Here is a 21,306-nt window from a genome sequence, read left to right on the forward strand (position 1 = left end):
AACTGGAACATCATTACTGACCAGAATGAAAATCCCCTTGAGCTGTTAAGCTTAGGCTTTGTCATCCCACCCACGTGCCTCTGGTGAACGCTGGCATGCAACAGGTTGAGAAACAGAGCAGAAGAAACCAGCACAGAAGGCAGTCTCCCTTTTCATGCTTTAATCCCATACCCCGTTGCTCCATTTTTGGAGGATGGTCTCCCCAGTCCTTGCCGCTCCCACAATCAGAGCAGGTGAGGTTCATAATTATTCAGCCTCACCTCCATGGAACCTTTACCAGGCAACAGAGATCCTTGGGCCGTGAGATTCTACTCCTTAGTTCTTAATTATCACCTAAGAAAAAGCAAACAATGCAAATACATGAAAGCCTTTACTCCTGGTAAATTCTTCATGGTCCCAGGTTTCCCTGACATCAGAGAATGAGGCAGGGCGGATGGGGTGGGGTGTCAGGAGAACAGTCTGGATGGCCTTGGCCAGCAGCAACAGCTTTCGCTTAAAGTTTCCATAGTTGGAGCTCAGGTCTTCTCCAGCTTTCTTCATGTAAGTGAAGTGACCCCATCAATCAGGTCATGACAGTGCCTTTGCAAACTGACACCACTTCAGAATCCCCTCACAAACTCATGTGAAGAGGGTCGGGTGGGTGGGCTTGTATATATGTGGAAATGTAAATGACTTCAACATGGTTTTAATTAGGCGTTACTGAATCCCTCAGCACCCAAATGCTACATCTCACGTGTGGCAGAATCAGCACTGGGGACAAAACCGAGAGACTGGCCGGACAGTAGGAGGGCGAGGCAGGAGCATTCTAACAGGAAAAAACCCCACAAGGAAAGAGGCTTCTGACTAGGCCCCCCTTTCAAGCTGTGTCTGGCACCTGGTGTCATTTTGACATTGGGGAAGGGAGCAGCCTGACAAGGTCCACATGAAGCCGCCTTGATGTTTTTGCCCATCAACCACTACTCGCATCTCTCCCGCGAATCAAAGGAAAGTGCACGGTGAACAAGTGTTATCAGTGAGAGAGTTGTACGGTTAACCTGTGAAAGTGTGGCAGGGCCGTCAGGGTGCAGGTCTCCTGCCTTGAGTTCAGGGCTGTGTGCTTTAAGGTTTGAGCCCAGGAAGGACAGAATCCTAAAGGCTGGTCCCTTAACTAAACCTAAGGACTTGTCCTGGGCCACTTTAAACTTGAGGGTGTTAGGTGTCTTTAGGATAGTTAACAGCTTATTTGGGGGCAAACATAGTAAACACAACCTCTTAAGTCTTCTAATTCTCCTACTTCACACCTGTGAGGTCGAGGCAGGAGCACTCCGGTCACGGAGAGGCCTCAATTCAGGCGAACTTTGGGAAGAATATCTCCTCAAGGTGTAGAAGAAGGTTGAGAGGTTCTGACCGGGGAGGTGGGGGGCTGGGGTGGGGTGATCTAGTTGTGGGAAGAGGTTACTAACACACATCCGGGCAGGTCAGGGAGACTCGCTAGACAAGGTCTTCCCCGGCCGACAAGATGGCTTCTCCCAGACCACCCCTGGGAAAGAGTCGAAGGCAGGTGTCCGCACGTGGGGACCAGGCTAGGAGGTCTTTCCTGAGTGGGTCCTCTGGTGCCTGATTAAGTGGTAGCCTCTGCTGAAGCTCTTCCCGCAGGTCGGGCACGTGAACGGCTTCTCACCAGTGTGTGTCCTCTGATGCCTCACGAGGTGGTCTCTCCGACCGAAGCTCTTCCCACACTCGGCGCAGCGGCAGGGCCTCACTGAGGCATGTCCCCTCAGGTGCTTGGCAAAGGCGGCGCTGTGGTTGAAGCAGCGCCCACACTCGCTGCACAGGTAGAGCTCCTCGGCCGCGTGCGTCTTCCGGTGGGCCAGGTACCGCCTGTGGTCACTGAAGTCCTCTCCACACTCTCCGCACAAGTAGGGTTTGCCTCCAAGGTGGATTCTTTGGTGTGTTGTGAGCACGGATTTCTGGCTGAAGCTTTTGCCACAAATAGTACAGAAGAAGGGTTTCTCTCCCGTATGTGTCCTCTGGTGCCTGACAAGGTCTGAAGTCCAGCGGAAGTGTTTTCCACAATCATCACACCTATAGGGTTTCTCAACAGGTGGAGTTCGCTCAACCTGGACTAGAGGGGAGGTCTCATGCAGATTCTTCCGGTTTAGGGGATATTTATAAGGAGCACTCATTTTGTGGACCTTTTGGTGCCTGGCGAGATGTGAGCTCCGTGTGTAACTTTTCCCACACTCCATACATTTATAGGGTTTCTCTCCTGTGTGAGTTCTCAGGTGTCTAACCAGGTGGGAGTTACAAGTGAAACTTTTACCACATACAGGACAGTCATGATGTCTCCCTAACAGGGGGTGGACAGGCATGGTTTCCTGAAGATTCGTTACACTGTTAACTTGAGAAATATTTGTGCCAAATCTTCTTTCATTAAGTCTACCTGGATCATCCTCGAAGACTATTTCCCAATCTGGAGTCTGGTGAATTTCTGCATCTCCCAAGATAGACGTGTGTAGCTCCTCCAAACTCAGATCTTCTTGCTCAGGACACTCCTCCTCATCTTCACTCCTGTCTCCTGTAGAAACGAGAGAGGAGAAAAGAGGAAATTATAGAGGTAATGATGCCTTGTGTGTGCACAATGGAGAGATTTTTAAACAGTTTTGGGAGGGCAAGACCGTATAGAGAGAAACCCATGTTTCTTAAGTAGAGGCTGGGAAGAAGGAAATAACCAGTCAACTGAATGCCTGTCGTGTGCCAGGCACCTTCTTATATGCTATCTCATGCCGTCAACAGCCTTCGTGTGGACAAACATTATTATCTTCCTTTCACAAATGTGGAGGTTGGGGATCAAGGGTTTACGTGAACACTTAAAAAATGGTATAGCTGGGCTGCCCTGGTGGCGCAGCGGTTGAGAGTCCGCCTGCCGATGCAGGGGACGCGGGTTCGTGCCCCGGTCCGGGAAGATCCCATGTGCCGCGGAGCAGCTGGGCCCGTGAGCCATGGCCACTGAGCCTGCGCGTCCGGAGCGTGTGCTCCGCGACGGGAGAGGCCACAACGGTGAGAGGCACACGTACAGCAAAAACAAAAGGTATAGCTGCAATTCCAAAAGTTACCCTTTTTTTTTCGTCTGTCACCATTTTGCATGACAGATCCCTCAAACCAATGATAGGCGTGAAGAGGGGAAAAGGATAGAAGACTTTGGCTTCAGAGGGAGCCAGTGCTGTCGGCTGACATGTTAGAAGAACCAGTGAGAGGGGTTCCCCAGAGGGTGAGAGAAACACTGACCAGAGGAACTGTCAGCTCAAGGGACAGATTCCCTTTGTCACTCCTCACCTGTGTAGGTGAAACTCAGGATTTCTGGCTCTTGAGGCTCCTGCGCCTCTGGGATCTCTGGGATCAAAGGCTCTTCTTCTCCCACGTGGGAGACCTCATCTAGTCTGGGGATTGGAAATGCTGCTCAAGAGAGGGGAAAACAGGACATCACGATTGGTTCAACTGTTCCCCATGTCAAGAGCAGATCTTTTCTGTTTGACAGATTGCAGAACAATCACATAAGCAGGTCAGTCCATCAAACCTTCAGTCTCTTTAGCTGGAGCACCTCTGAGGAGTACTGCATATCTCTTGCCTTTCACCAACAACTCAATAATCACACAGCTGTCAATGTTACCCTCTTTTCCCATATTCAAGTAAGTAGATTGTCTCCAACTTCTATTGCTTGTTTCAAAACTCATATGCTTACCTACTCACACTAAACTTAAACTCATACTAAAACTATAATATTACAGCTGTTTTCTTGTTAGAGGTTTCCAACTACTTTCTAGGCATTTTCTTTTCCCTCTAACTTCGAAGGAAACCATCTTCCTCGGCTGTCCTTCAGTGTCACTGGTGGGGTCGGCATAAGAGAAATGTAGTACATACAATCTAAGGTCTAAGACACCCTCAATTTCCAACAAGAAAAAGATCTCTGTGCTCAAGACACTCCAGAAACACTTGAAATTCCTTACACAAGGAGACCACAATTCCGCAGTCTTCTTCCAAGACATATTCCCCATAGAACTCTTTCTGTGTTGGATCCAGATCACTCCACTGGTCCTGGGAGAAGCATACAGCCACATCCTTGAAAGTTACCAATCCCTGAAACAACACAAAGATTCTGTTAAAATGTCACGCTTTATGGAGCCTCATATTTTGTTCCTGGAATAAAGGTCATTGGTGCAGGCAGAATCCATCCAGGAGACAAAGAAACTCAAATGGGACACTTGGTTCCCTTTCAGGACATCTGTGTTTCATCCTGTCGCTGCTTCCCAAGTTTCTGCTTTTGCAACTGGCCCTCTTCCTGCTCCCTCCAATCCCACTACTTTCCCTCAGCACCAGACTATGTTCTTCTTTCTGAGGATAGTGTTTAAAATACAAGAAAGGTCTTAGAAGTCATCATTCAACTCCTTATTTTACACTTTAATGCTCCCTACATTTCTGCAAAAATTCATCTTTTCCAGGACGCTTTCCCTAACTGACCTTACCTAATCACGCATCACTTACACAGTCTATATAGCATAAATAGGACTTTCTTCTTCAGCTGGACTACAATCTAAAAATAAGGATGGGGGGCTTCCCTGGTGGCGCAGTGGTTAAGAATCCGCCTGCCAATGCAGGGGACGTGGGTTTGAGCCCTGGTCCGGGAAGATCCCACCTGCCACAGAGCAACTAAGCCCGTGCGCCACAATTACTAAGCCTGCACTCTAGAGCCCGCGAGCCACACTACTGAAGCCCACGCGCCACAACTACTGAAGCCTGCACACCTAGAGCCCGTGTTCCGCAACAAGAGAAGCCCCCGCACAGCAATGGAAGAGTAGCCCCCGCTCGCCGCAACTAGAGAAAGCCCACATGCAGCAACGAAGACCCAACGCAGCCAAAACAAAATAAAGTTATTTAAAAAAATAAATAAATAAGGATGGGGACTTCCCTGGCGGTCCAGTGGTTAAGACTCCACATTCCCAATGTAGGGGGCACGGGTTCGATCCCTGGTCAGGGAACTAAGGTCCCGCATGCCACGCACCGTGGCCAAAATAAATAAATAAATAAAATAAAATAAGGATGAATTCTATTCCTTTTTTTCTCCAGCCACATAGCTTAGTTGTGGGGCTCTTGACCATGGTGAAGTCTTCATGAATGCCATGGCCTGACTGAATGCAGTCCCTGGAAGAGGATAGCACCCAAAATCAGAAATCGTTTTTGCAGGACAGTCAGTTATCCTTACAAATGACGATCAAGTTTATTCCTTAAAACCAAAAACAAACCCTCACTTGACAACCTCAAAGTTGTACTGGGGTGTTACCAAATAATCTCACTTTGTTAGTCCCTCTGGTTGGTGGCAAATCAAAAGGCTTTGGAGCCTGTAGATCCGACTAAGATGTTATACCAGATCTCATTAGCTGCAGTTCCTCCCCTTCCAGACACATGCAGAACTGAGAGCTTAAACTGGCAAAGGAGAGTGGAAACTTGTGTCCCGTCTGACCTGTTCAGTGTACATACCCAACGGTTCCTCAAATTCTCCACGGTATAGACAGAAACTAGGGTGCACCTGTGATAGAGCAGTAAGAAGGGCAACCATCTCTGGGTTTCCAGGGTTCCTCTCTTCAGGAAGGGCTGGGTCCTGGGGCACTGGAACCTCTAAGAAGAAAAGAAGGCAGAGATCAGCAGCGTGCAGGGCAGCCCTAAAACTGGCAAAGAGCTGAGCATCCCCCATGGTCTCTGGTGGGAAGGTGGGAGTCAAGACACAGGCCTAAGGGCGGCTTGAGTCTTCCCAACGCCACCACCTATAACACTACGGGAATGCCAGGAGAATAACCAACAAAAGTGGTATCCAAGGTAGCCCTGCTTACGGGTACTCTAGCTAGTACTGTCTCGACACCCTGTGCTCTGTGGTTTCCTCCCCTGGTGATCTAGCCAGCCTCCTCGGAATGGGAGCAATATCCCCCTCCCCTCACTCTGCCACGATCCCCCCTTCCTGCTGAGGCTCCCACCGCTCTCCTGCAGGGGCTGGAACTCCAACTCCTGGCACAGGCTCTGCTCCTCTGGTGCCCCCAGATCTGGGCTCTGTGTGGTCTCCTCATGGGACTCCTCGGGGGTCAAGGTCTGTGCAGGATCCTGAAGCTCACTAGGTGACTCGGGCTCTGCTCCTGGATGCACTGTCTCCTCGGACAGGACTTCCTGGCCGTGAACATGGACAGTCACCTGGGAATAATTCCAACTTCCAGTCACCATGGAGTCAGGAGGAAAGTCTTGGTTGTCATCAGGGCTTATGTTAGGAGAAGCTGCCAACAGGAAAACTCCCAGAGGGACCCAGACGAGGAGGGCAAAGTCCAGTCCCACTGGGGCGTGCGAGGAGGAGCTGAGGTTATCCTCGCCAGGACGGGGGGGGCGGGGGTGGGACGACACACATTCAGATACTGCCCTGCTTTCTCATTTCCTTCAACCCTACCTGTCACCAGGGCTCTGAGGTCCCATCCTTCCCATCTTCGCCTACCCGACCTGCGGCTTGCCTTGCTGTGTGCTTCCCTGTCTGTTGTCCTGAAAGGGGGATCTGTCACTGAGGGGCTGAGAACCTCTGAGGAAGTCACGGAATTCTCCTCCCCAGGACATGGAGGTTCAACATCCAAAGGGAAAACCAAAGCCATATCACCCTTGCAAGCTGAGGCCACAAAGATGGTCCCTAGGCAGGTGTTTCAAGAACCGGAAGTCATACACGCACAGACACACACACACACACACTCCTCTGTCCCATGGAGCTTATGGATCTAGGTACAACACAAGGGCAGAGCCAATTCAATTTATGGGGTAATTTATGTGAGCCCTACCCCTAAATCCATCCTTCCAGCAAATAGACCCCCTCCACATCACACAGATCAGGACTCCCCCTCCTCACCCACCGCCTTGGTCTCCTGGGTTGTTTCTGCAAACCCTCCACCAGCGTCACGGCCTCCTCGCCACTCTCTGGCCGCTGGCCCCGCACCCAGCTCTGCAGTTCTCCAGGCAGGACAGTGAGGAATTGTTCCAGCACAAGCAGCTCTAAGATCTGCTCCTTTGTCCTCCTCTCTGGCCTCAGCCACTGATGACACAGTTCTCGGAGTCGGATGAGAGCTTCCCGAGGGCTTGCTGCTTCCTGGTAGCGAAAGCGCCGAAAGTTCTGGTGCGACGTCTCAAGCACAGGGTCATCCCTCTGTAAGACAGACTCTGGCCTACGGGTGAAATCATCCTCCAATTTCACCATGAGAATCCCCTCTTCTTCCCAAAGGTCCTGGTCCTCCGGTTCCAAGGCTGTAGCCATCGTCTGGCTCTGGGGTGGTCTCACACCATCGAGAACTCACACCGTCATTCCCCCCGTCTCAGCCTGGGCACCTCGAGGAGTTTCTCCCAAGGGACCTGGGTAGAGAAGTAAAGACAGACAACACTATGAGCATGAAAGTACACACGGGGATAACGGTTCTGAGCTCAATCATAATCCTGTACACATAACACTCCCAAACTTAAATCCCCTTTCCTCTAATCTCCATAGCACACGTTGTAAATAGATCTAGTTGGAATAGGATAAGCTATGCCTGAAGGTATGTTCTCCCACTCCTTTTCCTAGGTAAGGTTCACACCCCATAGAAAAACAGAAAAACACTGCACTTCTACATCATGAAATCTGGGGACCTAAAAGGAAAATGGCTAGGAGAAGGGACACTCATAACTGCCTGCTAAAAATGTGGTACTGACCACAATCTGTTTTACACATACGCACGCACACACACACGCTGACATATATATTAGGGTATATATTCTGAGAAGAGACACATTGACAGGGCTGAATTAGACAGAGAAGGCTTTGTGGAGGTTCATTGTGAACTGAATCACACTCCGTATTAATTTATTCTGTAAACTGGGGACTCTCAGAGATCTGAGAGGATTGTATGCAATAACAGTGAAGAAAGCCACTTACACACGGTGGCTGGCACATAAGCACGCCCAAAAGCGATCCTCCTTTTAAGACATCTTTAACTGGAAGACCTACAGACCCTCAAAACTGAGTGCTCAAAACTAAATCCAAGATTCCTACTCCCAAATCCACCCCTCTTCGTGTAGTCCTCTTGGCTGAGATCCTCACTTGTTAAGTAAACACTCAACTTTATCATCTTTGGGTTCAACGTTGAATCTTACCCATTGCTTGCAGCTCATTAAACCAATCGTACCTCTTAAGCCTCTAAATCTGTTTCCTCCTGATTTAGTTTGGGCCCCCATCTCTTGCCTGGTCTACTGCCGTAACTTCCTAACTGGGATCCCCACCGTACTCAGCTATGAGCAAATCGCAACAGATTCAGCTATGGAGCTTTTGCAAAACACACTATTGCACATCACTCTTCTGGATACTCTGATTCAAGTCAATCTAGGGAACTGTATCTTCAGAAATGCTACATGTGGTTCTGATGTGCACCCTAGCTGAGAAACACTTAGGGCATGTAAGGATAAGAGAGAGTCCTGGAGTCAGATTGCCAGGGTTTGAATCCTGGCTCTATTGTTGAATAGATGTGGGGTCATGGTCAAGTTCTTATTCTCCTTATGCCTGTTTCCCCTTTACAGAATGGAGGTGAGGATGGAATCCATCTAATAGGGTTACTATGAGGAGTATTTGTGAAGTGCCTAAAAGAGTGATGGTGCCCCAATGTTAACCATTATCTTTCTGAAGAATAGTTCCAACTGCATCACTCAACATTTAAAAATAATAACTTCATACTGTTAGTAAGATCAGTTCCCAAATCCTTGGCATGGTACATGAAGCCCTTCACAACCAGCCCTCAATTTATTTTTCAAGCCTCATATCCTCCCCTCTTCTCTGTATCACCTACTACAATGAATGCATTGCTGACCTCCCTACAATAGGGTGTCTTTCCAGGCCTCCAAGTCTGTAAAAGTCTGTTCCTTCTGTATGGAAAACTCCCACCACCAATGCTTCACTTGCGTTCCTATTTCTTCTCAACAGGTCCCCTTTTCTTCATTCCCAGGATTTACAGTTTCGGTCTTAATCAGTTCTCCTCTGGATTACTGCAATTGCCTCTAAATGTGAGCTATCTGTCTTCAGGTTTGTTACCTTTGTTACCATTCATCATATCACAAGAGTGACTGCTCTTGGCAAATCTGGTCCTGTCTCTTCCTTATTTAAGATCCTCAATTACTCCTGTCTTGGAAGTGAAATACAAACTTATAAGTATTATGTATTAGGTTGACCTTCATCTTGGGTTTCTTTTTTTAAAAATATATTTATTTTATTTATCTGGCTGCACCAGGTCTTAGATGCAGCACACAGGACCTTTCAGTTGCAGCATGTGGGATCTAGTTCCCTGACCAGGGATCAAACCCGGGCCCCCTGCATTGGGAGCATGGGGTCTTAACCACTGGACCACCAGGGAAGTCCCTTCATCTTGTTATTCCTTTGCCTTCCTATCCAATCCTTTCAAACACACACACACATGCACATTGTGCACGTGAAGCACACAAAAGGTCTATATGCTCTTTGGCTTTTGAACATGCCCTCCCTTCCAACTCTTTACCCTTCATTAGGTTAAACTTATTTATCTTTCAAGACATAGATAGGTAAGGCTTCATGTCTCCTGAGATGCTTTTTTTGATCCCATTCTCCCTGCCCTTAGACCTGGTTAGAAATCACTGTGCTTCCCTAGCTATCTGGACACATCTGTATCTCAAAATCTGCCGTATCACACAGCCATCGTTCATCCTTCCCCTGAAACCCCTCGAAGTAGGGGACTGTGCTTCAATCAACTTCCAATATAACAAAGCACACAATAAATGCCTCTAAATGAGTAAGCCTCCACTTTGAAGTTTTCTTCCTACATTAACAGTAAGAATCAATCTTTTCCTCCATAAGTTTCTACTCTTTTTTATTCACCAAATCTTCCTACCTTCTAAATCTTTCAAATTCATGCATCTCATCTCCACTGCCATTCCGAGTCAAGCCGTTATGACCCACTAAAAGGCATTGATAGGACCTCTTAAAAAATGGCAATATCCTCGGCCCCTACGACTGCACCAGCACTTAGGTGTGGAATGAACCACTTGGTTCAGACTTTACCAGTGGACTTCCAGGTGCCACCGCCTCCAGACCACTCTCCACATGCAACCTGAGGGTTCTTCATTTTCCAATCTTTTTATGCTTCACTACAACTGCCTGAGGTCTACCTTCAAGGTCAACGATCCACTCTTTAACAGCTGTTAACATGCCGTCTAATGTGCTGTTGCCCATCAACCACCAAATTATTATTTAAATCTTATCTCAAATCACTTTTCATTCAAGCTTATTTCATTTTGCTATTACCCGCAAACATTCACTACATAATCTCATGGTCTGTAGTTCCGTAGTTTATAGATCTTCCTGTGCTAGTTTACCTACTTATCACACCTGCTCTATCTCATGGTGGTTTGTTTTTGCAGGCGGTTTGTAATTTTTTTACGTTTTATGTCCATTTTCTTTGGGAGAGCCCTAGGTTATAAAAGTGAGCCCTTTGAATGAAATTTCATTTGCTTCCATCCAAGTACTAGTGATTTCAATATCTTCATTTCTCAGAGTCTTCCTGAATTAATGCTGATAGTGTCTTATTTAGGCCTAAGCCTGTGAGTGATTTCTGTCCCACCCAAAGCTATGGAGGCCTACACTTCCTTGCCCTTTTGCTTGATCAGTAGACAGATTTTCATGGAAGGAGTAACTCTTCAAGGCTCCAGGCTGGCAGATGTTCAACTCTATATCCCTCCCCCATCCCCACCAGCGCCCCATTTTCATATCTTCTTGCTGGAGTACAGGGTCTTTATTTTGGTTTGAAATCTCCTCGGGCTGTGGTGGACTTAGATTGCGCTCACTCCTCCAGCTTTTATTTCTGGAACCTAGACATTTACCTGTAGTTTGGGGGCAGGGAGGCAGGTGAGTGCAAGCATTTTAAAATGGGCAAGAGCCACATCCACATCAATACCACCTGCAGTGCTGCGGTGAGGTCTGAGTGGTGACCCTTCTAACATACAAAATCGGCCAATGGCTTCACACTGTCCGCAGCGTAAAATCTAAACCCCTTGCAATTTGATTCCCAAGGCCCTGCAAGACCTGGCCCCTGCCCACTTCTCTTCTCCCACGACCGCTACTGCACTGAAAGTTGCTGCTCGAACACACTGCTGTTATCTCTTTTCTACGCCCTCACTAAGTGTTCCTGATGCTGTCGACTGCCTGAAATACCCTTTGTACCCCTTTTACTTGGTTAACTCTACTCATCCTTCAGATCTGCTTTCCCCAGATGCCTTCCCTGGTCCTCCCAGATTGTTTCTACAGGAACTTGGACCCTGTATCCCAGCACACACATGTGTCTACTTTTTGTGTGGTAAGAACTGTTCGTCCTCCTAATTCACCAGAGCGTAAAGGTCAGAGGGCAGGGCCACACAGCACCCAGCTCCGGGCCTGTCACACAACAGGTACTCGGGCAGAGACCACGCTAAGCCTTTCTCTGGAAGGACAGATCCAATATCTTATTAATTCTTATTCACTCATTTGTCCAGCAAACTGTGTGCCAGACAAGTGAATAAATAAGGGAAAAAAACACTGATTATTTGGATTGTGAGTAAAACAGAATACTCTTAGTGGTTCTTGAAGTGAGGAAACCACAACCTGTCACAAGGAATCTTCAGGCTGCCCTGGGAGAATCCACATACAAGTCACACAAAGCTGTGCATGTGAAAAAAAAAAAATCATTTTCCTTTGAAGATTTGAATCAACCTTAATATGCACAAAACCGGACATCAAGTAATTTAACACAACTACAACACTGATTATTTATCCAGACAATCCCCCCAACATCTGCAAGGCAGGAAAAGAAGACGGAACTGATACTCAGGGTCTCTGGCTTAATGAAGGGATTTCTATTAACTTAAAAATTCGAGAACTTGCCCAGCGAAGCAGGCTAGGAACTCTGTTTTCACGTAGCACAGTCCACGAGATGCCCTAGTTACTACAGATTCTACAAAGTATGCGCTGACAGAGGGTTCCTGCTCTTATAGGGATTTGCTCTCCAAAGAAGAAAGAATATAACAGCATCACATAAAACCTGCTGATTTAAAAGGCTCTTCAGAAATCACGGATGGAGATTTCCTTTGCTTGTTTTGTATTTACTTTGGCAGCCTGGGAAGATGAGGTGGCGACAAAAGACCAGCAACAGCGGAATGAGGGGAGGCAGGGTCGTCCTCGTTGGGGCAAGAGATGGGAAGGAAGAGAAGGCGGGCAGTGCTGTGAAAAGAGCACCGGATTAGGGATGCAAAGATGTACGTTCCAGCCCACATCCCCACACACCTGGAACTGCTCTAAGGGTTTCCTGAGACAAGGTACACAAGAGCCCTTGTCAAGGGTGAAGCCCTCTTCAGACAACAACTCTCCTAACTCTCAGGATTAGCTGAGATCCACGAGGGCTTATGAACTAGAGTGCGCTGTGCAAATGTCAGGTGTCAGTACCAGAGACAGAAAATGGGCTTTGCATTTTATTCCGCCATTTATGGGATGGGTTACCCTGCAAGTCTGCCTTGCAATGTCGCCTTCTAACACCTTCCCTGTGTCTGTCCTTGGAAGGGTTCCACAGTGACAGATAAAAACCCAACAACAGGATACTATAGAGAGACCGTGAGGCCAGGCCAGGAAGAGTGAAAGACGTGCTTCCAGAAGGCTCTAAAATAATGTCTGCAGAGACGCTTCACAAGCCTCGGCCTGGGCTGGCCCCACCACCTAGCCTCTTCAGCGTTTCTAGAACGTCTGGGGCAGGACTGCGGAGGAGATGTGGGAAAGGCAAGACCTTTCTCCAGTCTGTGGTCCAGCTGTCTCTGTCGATATCTGAGTGGGTCCCATGCCAGCTAAGGCCCTAACTCAACCCTAAAGACCAGAAAAGAACATTGCAGGCAGTGAAAAGATACCTGGGTCTCTATCTTAACATGTTATTCCTACTTGGAGTGATCTTTCTGGACCCTAAATGACAAGGTCTGTAGTCTAACAGCATCTTCCTAAAGGAGAGACGGGATCTATTTACTGGCAAATAATTAATCTTCAGAAGAAAACAGTGATCAGAAAGGTTCGAATGATGATATTCAGCAGACATTTAAATTCTTTCCAGTCTCCCTTCTCCTCTTCGACTCTAACACAGGCTCAGAGCCTGGAGATTTGAATCAATGATTGCTGGGACTAACCAGACGCTTGCAACTACTCCTCTCATTGTTCTAGAAAAAAAAATCAGCTAATAAAAATTGTTAACTGCCCTTTTCTACTCCTGTACTGCTCTTTAAAACTAAAGACTATCTACTACGATCCTACTACTGGGAAGATTTGTTCATTTTACTGTTACTTATCCTTATACAAACGTTTACCCATACTTTCCACATAATGGTTAGGGGCTCTGGAGCCTTAGTCCGGATCCCTCTCCTCACCTATTAGCCAGGTGACACTCCCTAAGCCTCAGTCCAATCTTCAACATGTAGCAAATACTTCCTACCTCATATGGTGGTCTTAAGGATCAATGAAGTAATGCACAGAATTGCTCAGCACAGAGTTTGGTATACGGCAGACGCTCTATATATTCTGTTCTTTCCTTCAAATTACTTTAAATCCTTTTGGGAAGAAGATTTAAATGATAATCAAACAGTCCTTTTTTCCATCATAATTCAAAAAAAAATTTATTTTAATGCACAGGGAAAATCTTGGTCTGTTTACTGTTACATCAAAAGTAAAGTGTTAAGGGAGTTCCCTGGTGGTCCAGTGGTTAGGATTCAGCGGCGCTTTCACTACTGTGGCCCGGGTTCAATCCCTGGTCGGGGAACTGGGATCCTGCAAGCTGCGTGGAGCAGACCCCCTAAAAAAAGTAAAGTGTTAAACCAAGAGAGAATTCTTGCTTTGAAAGCACTTATAAGCTAAGATTAAATAAGATCCTTGGAACCAGATGGGATGAAAACTTAAAGATAGGTTTTCCTGCCTAAGACCAGAGTAGCAATACTTCTGCTTACCAGTATCACAGTCCTGTCCCCTTCCTCTTACTGGGAAGAGGCAACCTGAGGCAAACCCAGTTACTACAGGCATACCCCATTTTACTGTGTTTCACCTTTCTCATGCTTCACAGATAATGTGTTTTCTGTTTTTTCTTTTACAGCTTGAAGGTCTGTGGCAACCCTGCAGCAAGCAAGTCTATCAGTGCCATTTCTTCAACAGCATTAGCTCACTTGATGTAATCACATTTTGATAATTCTCACAATATTTCAAGCTTTGTTATGGTGATCTGTGATTAGTGATCTTTTATGTTACTATTCTAATTGTTTTGGGGTGCCACAAACTGTGCCCATATAAGATGGCAAACTTAATCAATAAATGTGTGCTTTCTGACTGCTCCACTGATCAGCTGTTCCTCCGTCCCTCTGCCTCTTCTTGGGCCTCCCTATTCCCTGAGACATAACAATGTTGAAATTAAGCCAATTAAAAACCCTACAAGGGCCGTAAGCATTCAAGTGAAAGGAAGAATCGCATGTATCTTGCTGTAAATAAAAAACTAGAAATGATTAAGCTTGGTGAGGAGGGCATGTTGAAAGATGAGACAGGCTGAAAGCTAGGCCTCTTGCCCCTGTTAGCCAGGTTGGAATGCAAAGGTAAGTTTCTTGCAGGAAACTGAAAGTGCTACTCCAGTGAATACACAAATGGTAAGAAAGTGGAGAAAGCTTTAGTGGTTTAGATAGAAGCTCAAACCAGCCACAACAATCCTTTGAGCCAAAGCCTAATCCATAGCAAGGCCCTAACTCTCTTTCATTCTATGAAGGCTGAGAGAGGTGAAGAAGCTGTAGAAGAAAAGTTTGAAGCTAACAGAGGTTGGTTCATGAGGTTTAAAGAAAGAAACCATCCCTGTAACATGAAGTGCAAGATGAAGCAGCGAGTGCTGATGCGGAGGCTGCAGCAAGTTGTCCAGATCTAGCTAATTAATGAAGGTGGCTAAAATAAACCACGGATGTTCAATGCAGACAAAACAGTCTTCTACTAGAAGACGATGCCATCTAGAACTTTCATAGCTAGAGAGAACTCAATGATTGGCTTCAAAGCTTCAAAGGACAGGCTGATTCTCTTGTTAGAAGCTAATGCAGCTGGTGACTTTAAGTTGAAGCCAATACTATTTACTATTCTAAAAATCCTAGGGCCCTTAAGAATTATGCTAAATCTACTCTGCCTATGCTCTATAAATGGAACAACAAAACCTGGATGACAGCACATCTGTTACAACATGGTTTGCTGAATACTTTAAGTCCACTGAGGAGACCTACTGCTCAGAAAAAAGAATTTCTTTCAAAATATTACTGCTCATTGACAATGCACCTTGTCACCCAAGAGCTCTGATGGAGATGTACAGTGAGCTTAATGTTTTCATGCCTGTTCACACAACAACCATACTGTAGCCCATGCATCAAAGAGGAATTTCAACTTTCAAGTCTTATTATTTAAGAAACACATTTTGGTAGTGTCTATACACTACCAAACGTAGGGTGGATAGCTAGTGGAAAGCAGCCGCATGGCACAGGGAGATCAGCTGGGTGCTCTGTGACCACCCAGAGGGGTGGGATAGGGAGGGTGGGAGGGAGGGAGACGCAAGAGGGAGGAGATAGGGGAACATATGTATAACTGATTCACTTTGTTGTAAAGCAGAAACTAACACACCATTGTAAAGCAATTATACTCCAATAAAGATGTTAAAAAAAAAAAGAAATACATTTTGTAAGGCTACAGCTGCCATAGACAGTGATTCCTCTGATGGATCTGGGCAAGGTAAATTGAAAACCTCTGGAAAGGGTTCACCATTCCAGATGCCAGGAAGAATATTAGTGATTCATGGGAATAAGTCAAAACATCAACATTAACAGGAGTATGGAAGAAGCTGATTCCAACCTTCATGGACGACTTTGAGGGGTTCAAGACTTCAGTGTAGGAAGAAACTGCAGATGTGGCAGAAATAGCAAGAGAACTAGAATAAGAAGTAGAGCCTGAAGATGTGACTGAGTTGCTACAATCTCATGATAAAAACTTCATGGATAAGGAGTTGCTTCTTATGAATGAGCAAAGAAAGTGGTTTCTTGAGACAGAATCTACTTGTGAAGATGCTGTGAAGACTGTTGAAATGACAACTAAGGATTTAGAATATTACATAAACTTAGTTGATAAATCAGCAGCAGGGTTGGACAGAACTGACTCAGTTTTGAAAGAAGTTCTACTGCGGGTAAAACGCCATTAAACAGCACTGCATGCCACAGAGAAACTCTTCCTGAAAGGAAGAGTCAATTAATACCACAAACTTCATTGCTGTCTTATTTTAAGAAAATTCCACAGTCACCCCAACGTTAAGCAACCACCACTCTTCAGTCAGTAGCCATCAACATCAAGGCTAGACCCTCCACCAGCTAAAAGAGTATGATTCACTAACCCTCAGATGAGAGTTAGCATTTTTTAGCAACAAGTATTTTTAAATTATATACATTTTTTTTACACACAATGCTATTGCACACTTAATCAATCGACTCCAGTACAGTGTAAAGAGAACTTTACAACGTAAACAGGTTTTTTTGAAAACCAAAAAATTCCTGTTTTTATTGTGATATTCCCTTTATTGCAGCGGTCTGGAGCTGAACCCGCAGTATCTCCGAGGTCTGCCTGTATACCCAAGATGTCCTCTGAAAAACCTAACCCAAAAGGCAAAAGAAACGAAAGGGAATACCTTCACTGACTTTTTGCCTTCTAACACATCATGATCAGTGTGCTTCAAACCATGTTTAAAAACTATTTAAGAGGGCTTCCCTGGTGGCGCAGTGGTTGAGAATCTGCCTGCCGATGCAGGGGACACGAGTTCGTGCCCCGGTCCAGGAAGATCCCACGTGCCGCGGAGCGGCTGGGCCCGTGAGCCATGGCTGCTGAGCCTGCGCGTCCGGAGCCTGTGCTCCGCAACGGGAGAGGCCACAACAGTGAGAGAGGCCCGCGTACCACAAAAAAAAAAAAAAAAACAAAAAACTATTTAAGATACTCTTGCCATTTAAATTTTTTCTTCCTACGTTAGAGTCAACATAGATTTAGTTAAGATTCTATTCAGTGATTCTTCACTAGATTTGAGTAGCAACGGGAGAAGTAGCTCAAAGGTTATTATAAGGTGTAAAAAAGAGGAAGACAAGAAGAAATAAAAAGAGGCCAAATAAGTAGTGGGTGGTACAGGGAAGTCAGAGGGGGCTAAGACATAAATACCTTCTGCCACTAAATTTTGTAGACTTTGCAGTTAGGATCAAGGCATAAAAATGTAATTGAGAGTAAATATAAACATGAAAAATTTAAATAAAGCTATAAAAATCACAACAATTCACTTTATTTTCAATTAAAATGTTTCCTACAGGTATGTACACAGGCCCAGGAGGCAGTGTTGGATTGCTGTTGATAGTTCTGCCTTCAGAGGTGGATGAGCTGTGTTCTACCTCCTAGATAGAGATGTGTCATCTGGGACAATTCACATCAAATCATCTTGAAAATGGGGATGATCTTCTACCTAAAGGCAGAGAGCTGGATCATTTTCTGAGAAACTACCCAGCTTTTTGATGGTAATAGAGGGGTTTTGAGGGGTACAAGGATATGTGGCGTCTTTATTGAGTACTTGGGCCATAATGTATTATTAGTCTGAAGATGGTGAGAGGAATTTATTCAAGAGTTGAGAAGGGCTAGAGGCCAAATACAGGTTCTGAGACCAGAATTAAATATCCTGCCACCATGATCATATTGGTTAACCTCCAACATGAAACTAGGCGTTTTACCCTTACAGGTTTTTACCCAGGAGTGGTTAATGGCCTGAATAAAGCAGGCCAATCTACATGCCTCAGTTTAAAACAGAATATCACAAACCAATCTGAAGTAGGACAAGGGTGATCACCAAACCTGACACCCACCCTAACGAGGGCAGCAGGTTTTATCTGGAAGCCAGAGTTAAACTAGCCAAATACACTTAATTCACTACAATGAACACGGTCAATACCAATCACACAGAGGAAACATTATTTAATGAAAGAAAAAAAAAGGATATTTTATAAATATAGCTTGACCTGAGGTATAAATATGGATAACGCAGAACAGTTACTTCAAAAGTCATTCACTATGTTTTTAGTTTTTAATTAATATTCTTTGTCAAGATACTCCCTGCTCTGTATCTAGATGATTTCCTTCTGGCTTTGCCCAAGGCTCCCTTACGTATGATGAGATGAAGGATGGGATCCACGCCTGCTGGACCACAGGAATCTGAGGGGTATCAGGTTTCCACTGCAGACTAAATCATGGTGCAAAGTAGATGCCATTCTTGCTCTGGGCCACTGTTTAGTGTCTTTTGTCTCCCACTGTGAGGCCTGTCCCTGAAAGCAAGGACCTCCTTATATATTTTTATATTCCCTGTTCCTAACACTTCGTCAAACACCTGGTTAAAAAGATGCTCAATAAATGTGTGTTGCATTGAATTAAGCTGTTGATTTCTCTTCCCCCAACTTGAATATAGACACTGAAATTCAGAATCAGTGGGTGCCAGGGCTTCTGGGGACAGTTACAGGAATTTGGCATTAGCATTTATTCCAATCCCCTGCGGGAATCAGGTGGTACAGCCATATACTACTTTACTATGTTACACAGAATCAGTGGTGAAAAACTTCTTCAAGAAGAGAAGAAGGCAGGGGATGGAGTTCATTCATCCCAGAAGTATCTACTGAGCATCAATTGTGTGTCCCACACAAGTCAAGGTGCTGAGCAAAGAAAGACGAAAAAAGCACAGGCCCTGACCTTAAAGAATTTAACATGTAGTTAAAAAACAGCAGGGACTTTGGCATACTAGGAACTCACAGCAAAAACCTAGAATATGGGTATAAGCTACATGATAAAAATAGAAGCTCCTATCAAGAGAATTAAGAAAATCAAGGGAAAAAACTCACCAGTATTTCACCTTCAATTCAGCTTAAGATAATGTAGCACTTGTGGAGTTTTTTTGAAGTACACTTTCTTAATTTTACAAATCAAAGAACTCAGACCTAAGTGGTTAAATTACCCACACAAGATCATCGTACTAGTTTCAAGCAGAGAAGTACTCACACACAGGTGTTTTGATGTCCAAACCACTGCAATGTTTGTGTGAAGAAGTTTGGCCAAAGGCAGTGGTTCTCAACGTGGGAAACCCAGACCAGCAGCACCAGCACCGGAGAACGTTTTAGAAATGCAAATGATCAAGCCCCAGCCCGGACCTATAATCAGTAACTCTGGGGGTGGCCCCAGTAACCTCTATTTAACAAGCCCTTCAGGGGTTTAAGATGCTTGGTAAGTCTGAGGACCAGTACCTACGGCAAAGGAGATAAATCTGAGGTTCGAGCAGAAGGGATCCAACTTTTCCAGTGCTGGCCAAATTTAAAGGAGGAAAGGAGTCTAAGCCTGCTATATGTGTGTTTTACATCTGTGCCAAATTAGCTGGAAAAAAAATGTTGTAAACCTGTAACTTACCTCATCTGCATAGTTTATAATGCCCAAGAGTCCCTCACTTCGTAGTAAACCTTGCTGTGCCCTTGAAATGACTGTCTACTGCAATATGGTATACAGAAAGAGTGCAAAACGGGTACAGCTGGAGGAGAAAGGGGACAAGATTATGAATCCTAGGTGCTTAGTCCTAGGAGAAAAAAATTTCCTTCCTCCCTCCAAGCCTGCCCACCCTCTTAGGCTAGACAGTTAATAGCAGAAAGCTACCCAAGACAAATGGCTACAAACCCTAACTGTTCCGCTGTCATACATTTCCCAGCAACAAGCCTCCCATGGCTGTCCCACAACCTTTCTGAAGTGGCTTTCTGGATCAAGGGCCATGGGGCAGCTTGGAAGAGAAGTTGGAGGGATGAGGGACTCCACTAGCTTTCCTTGTGGCTTCTGAGTGAGGCTGCCCTGGGTGTCACCTGCAGAATGCGGACAGAGAGAAAAAGCAACAGTTCTAAGCCTAGCCTCCTCTAAGTAGAGCCTGGATGTGGCCCTGCTCCCCAGGACCAAGGCAGACAGGGTTATCAAGGCGCCTAGAAGACAAGAACATCAAGGCCCAGAAAACTAAAAATCAGGCTGGCACCTTTCTGAGAAAAGGTAGCAAATCCCTGGCATACAAACTAGCAAACTTTTTGCGAAACCAGATAAGAAGCAGGCCCCATATACTCCCGCTGAGGCTAGCGGTGTTGTCGAGAAAAGTGCCAAACTGGCTGTTAGGGGTGGGGGAGGGAAGTTGCAAGTGGAGACTGCAGTCATTGGCTTGAGAGGAAGCTCGGGTCCGTCATGGTGCAGCTGAAAAGCCACAGGCCAGGTGGTCTCCAAGGCCTAGCACGATCACAAGCGATAAAATCACGGGTGATAAAATCACGGGTGAGGGTATCTGCGTGTGTTGCGGCGTAGTTAGTGGTGGCAAGTGATGGGGCTCGCCTGGGCAGGGAGCCTTCGGGGGGATTCTCGAGCCAGCTGAGAGGCGGGGTAAGAAAATGCTGCTGGAAATGAAGGGGCCTTGACCACTCCTCCCACGGTGCCGGGGGGCCAGTTGGCGCGGAAGCAATGGGAGGGAGGTACGAACTAACTGCGTTTCTGCAGGCCTCAAGAGGGGGCGGAGGGCGGTGGCTGCAAAGAAAGAAGCCTGGAGCGCGTTCCACGTACCCGAAGGTTCTGGCTTCGGCCGCCAGGGAACACGGGGACCACTACGCCTCAGCCCCCTCAACATACTGCCGCCACCCCCTTCCACAGGACAGTACGATTTCCCCAGGCTCTAGGGGGGCGGGGTCTCCGACCCCTCCCCCCTCCCCCCTCCTCCCCGCTCAGCCCCGCTCAGCCCGCTCCGGCCCGACCCGGCCCAGCCCCCAGCACTCACGGCTCCGACAGCTCCGGCGGCTCCTCCCCTGCCCCGGCTTCCCCCCAACCCACTCCCGGCCCTAGCAGCGCCGCCAGATCCGAGCCGCGCGGGGCCTGGCGGGTCGGAACACGTGGGGCCTTTGCGCCCGGAACCGGAAGCTGCCATTCGCCCCGCCTCTTCGCCGCGCTGGGGCCTTTCTAGGCTTTTGGGAGGTTTGCTTGTCTCTCTGTGCCCCTAGCTCGTGGCGGCGTCGTATTCCCAGGGGAAGCGGGTCGGGGGGGCCTCAGACAGCTTCCGCCCGCTCGCCCGTCTCTCTGCTTGCGGCGGGGGGCCTTTGCTTAACACACGTACCTTCTGCAGG

At 46.6% G+C, this 21,306-nt stretch overlaps 1 protein-coding gene across 17 annotated transcripts; it reads right to left on the minus strand.

Moving 5' to 3' along the window:
- Nucleotides 1-357: 357 nt before the first annotated feature.
- On the minus strand, nt 358-21,098 carry ZNF202 (zinc finger protein 202). Of its 17 annotated transcripts, XM_067039184.1 has the most exons (10): nt 20,964-21,074; nt 19,841-20,019; nt 19,580-19,697; nt 18,296-18,453; nt 6,908-7,404; nt 6,006-6,216; nt 5,564-5,652; nt 3,987-4,116; nt 3,316-3,435; nt 358-2,557 (listed from the first exon to the last, which is right to left on the minus strand). In XM_067039184.1, exons 5-10 carry the CDS (start codon nt 7,307-7,309, stop codon nt 1,563-1,565), a joined length of 1,947 nt encoding a protein of 648 aa, XP_066895285.1. In that variant the 5' UTR covers nt 7,310-7,404; nt 18,296-18,453; nt 19,580-19,697; nt 19,841-20,019; nt 20,964-21,074; the 3' UTR covers nt 358-1,562. The 17 variants fall into 17 exon arrangements, with proteins under 17 accessions (XP_066895285.1, XP_066895283.1, XP_066895294.1 ...); XM_067039182.1 differs by lacking the exon at nt 18,296-18,453 and having other exon boundaries at nt 20,964-21,077; XM_067039193.1 differs by lacking the exon at nt 18,296-18,453 and having other exon boundaries at nt 6,912-7,404; nt 19,901-20,019.
- Nucleotides 21,099-21,306: the final 208 nt, after the last annotated feature.

This window comes from Kogia breviceps, chromosome 7 (genome assembly GCF_026419965.1).
Source record: "Kogia breviceps isolate mKogBre1 chromosome 7, mKogBre1 haplotype 1, whole genome shotgun sequence".
NCBI classification, from domain to species: domain Eukaryota; kingdom Metazoa; phylum Chordata; class Mammalia; order Artiodactyla; family Physeteridae; genus Kogia; species Kogia breviceps.

Bases quoted from the DNA above. Each gene is read 5' to 3' on its own strand.
- ZNF202 (XM_067039187.1), bottom strand. From the start codon at position 7,309: ATGGCTACAGCCTTGGAACCGGAGGACCAGGACCTTTGGGAAGAAGAG. The intron at 5,653-6,005 runs GTGGGAGCCTCA...TTTTCTTCTTAG, and splicing joins CCAGCCCCTGCAGGAGAGCG to AGGTTCCAGTGCCCCAGGAC. The intron at 2,558-3,315 runs GTGAGGAGTGAC...TCGTTTCTACAG, and splicing joins CCTGAGTTTCACCTACACAG to GAGACAGGAGTGAAGATGAG.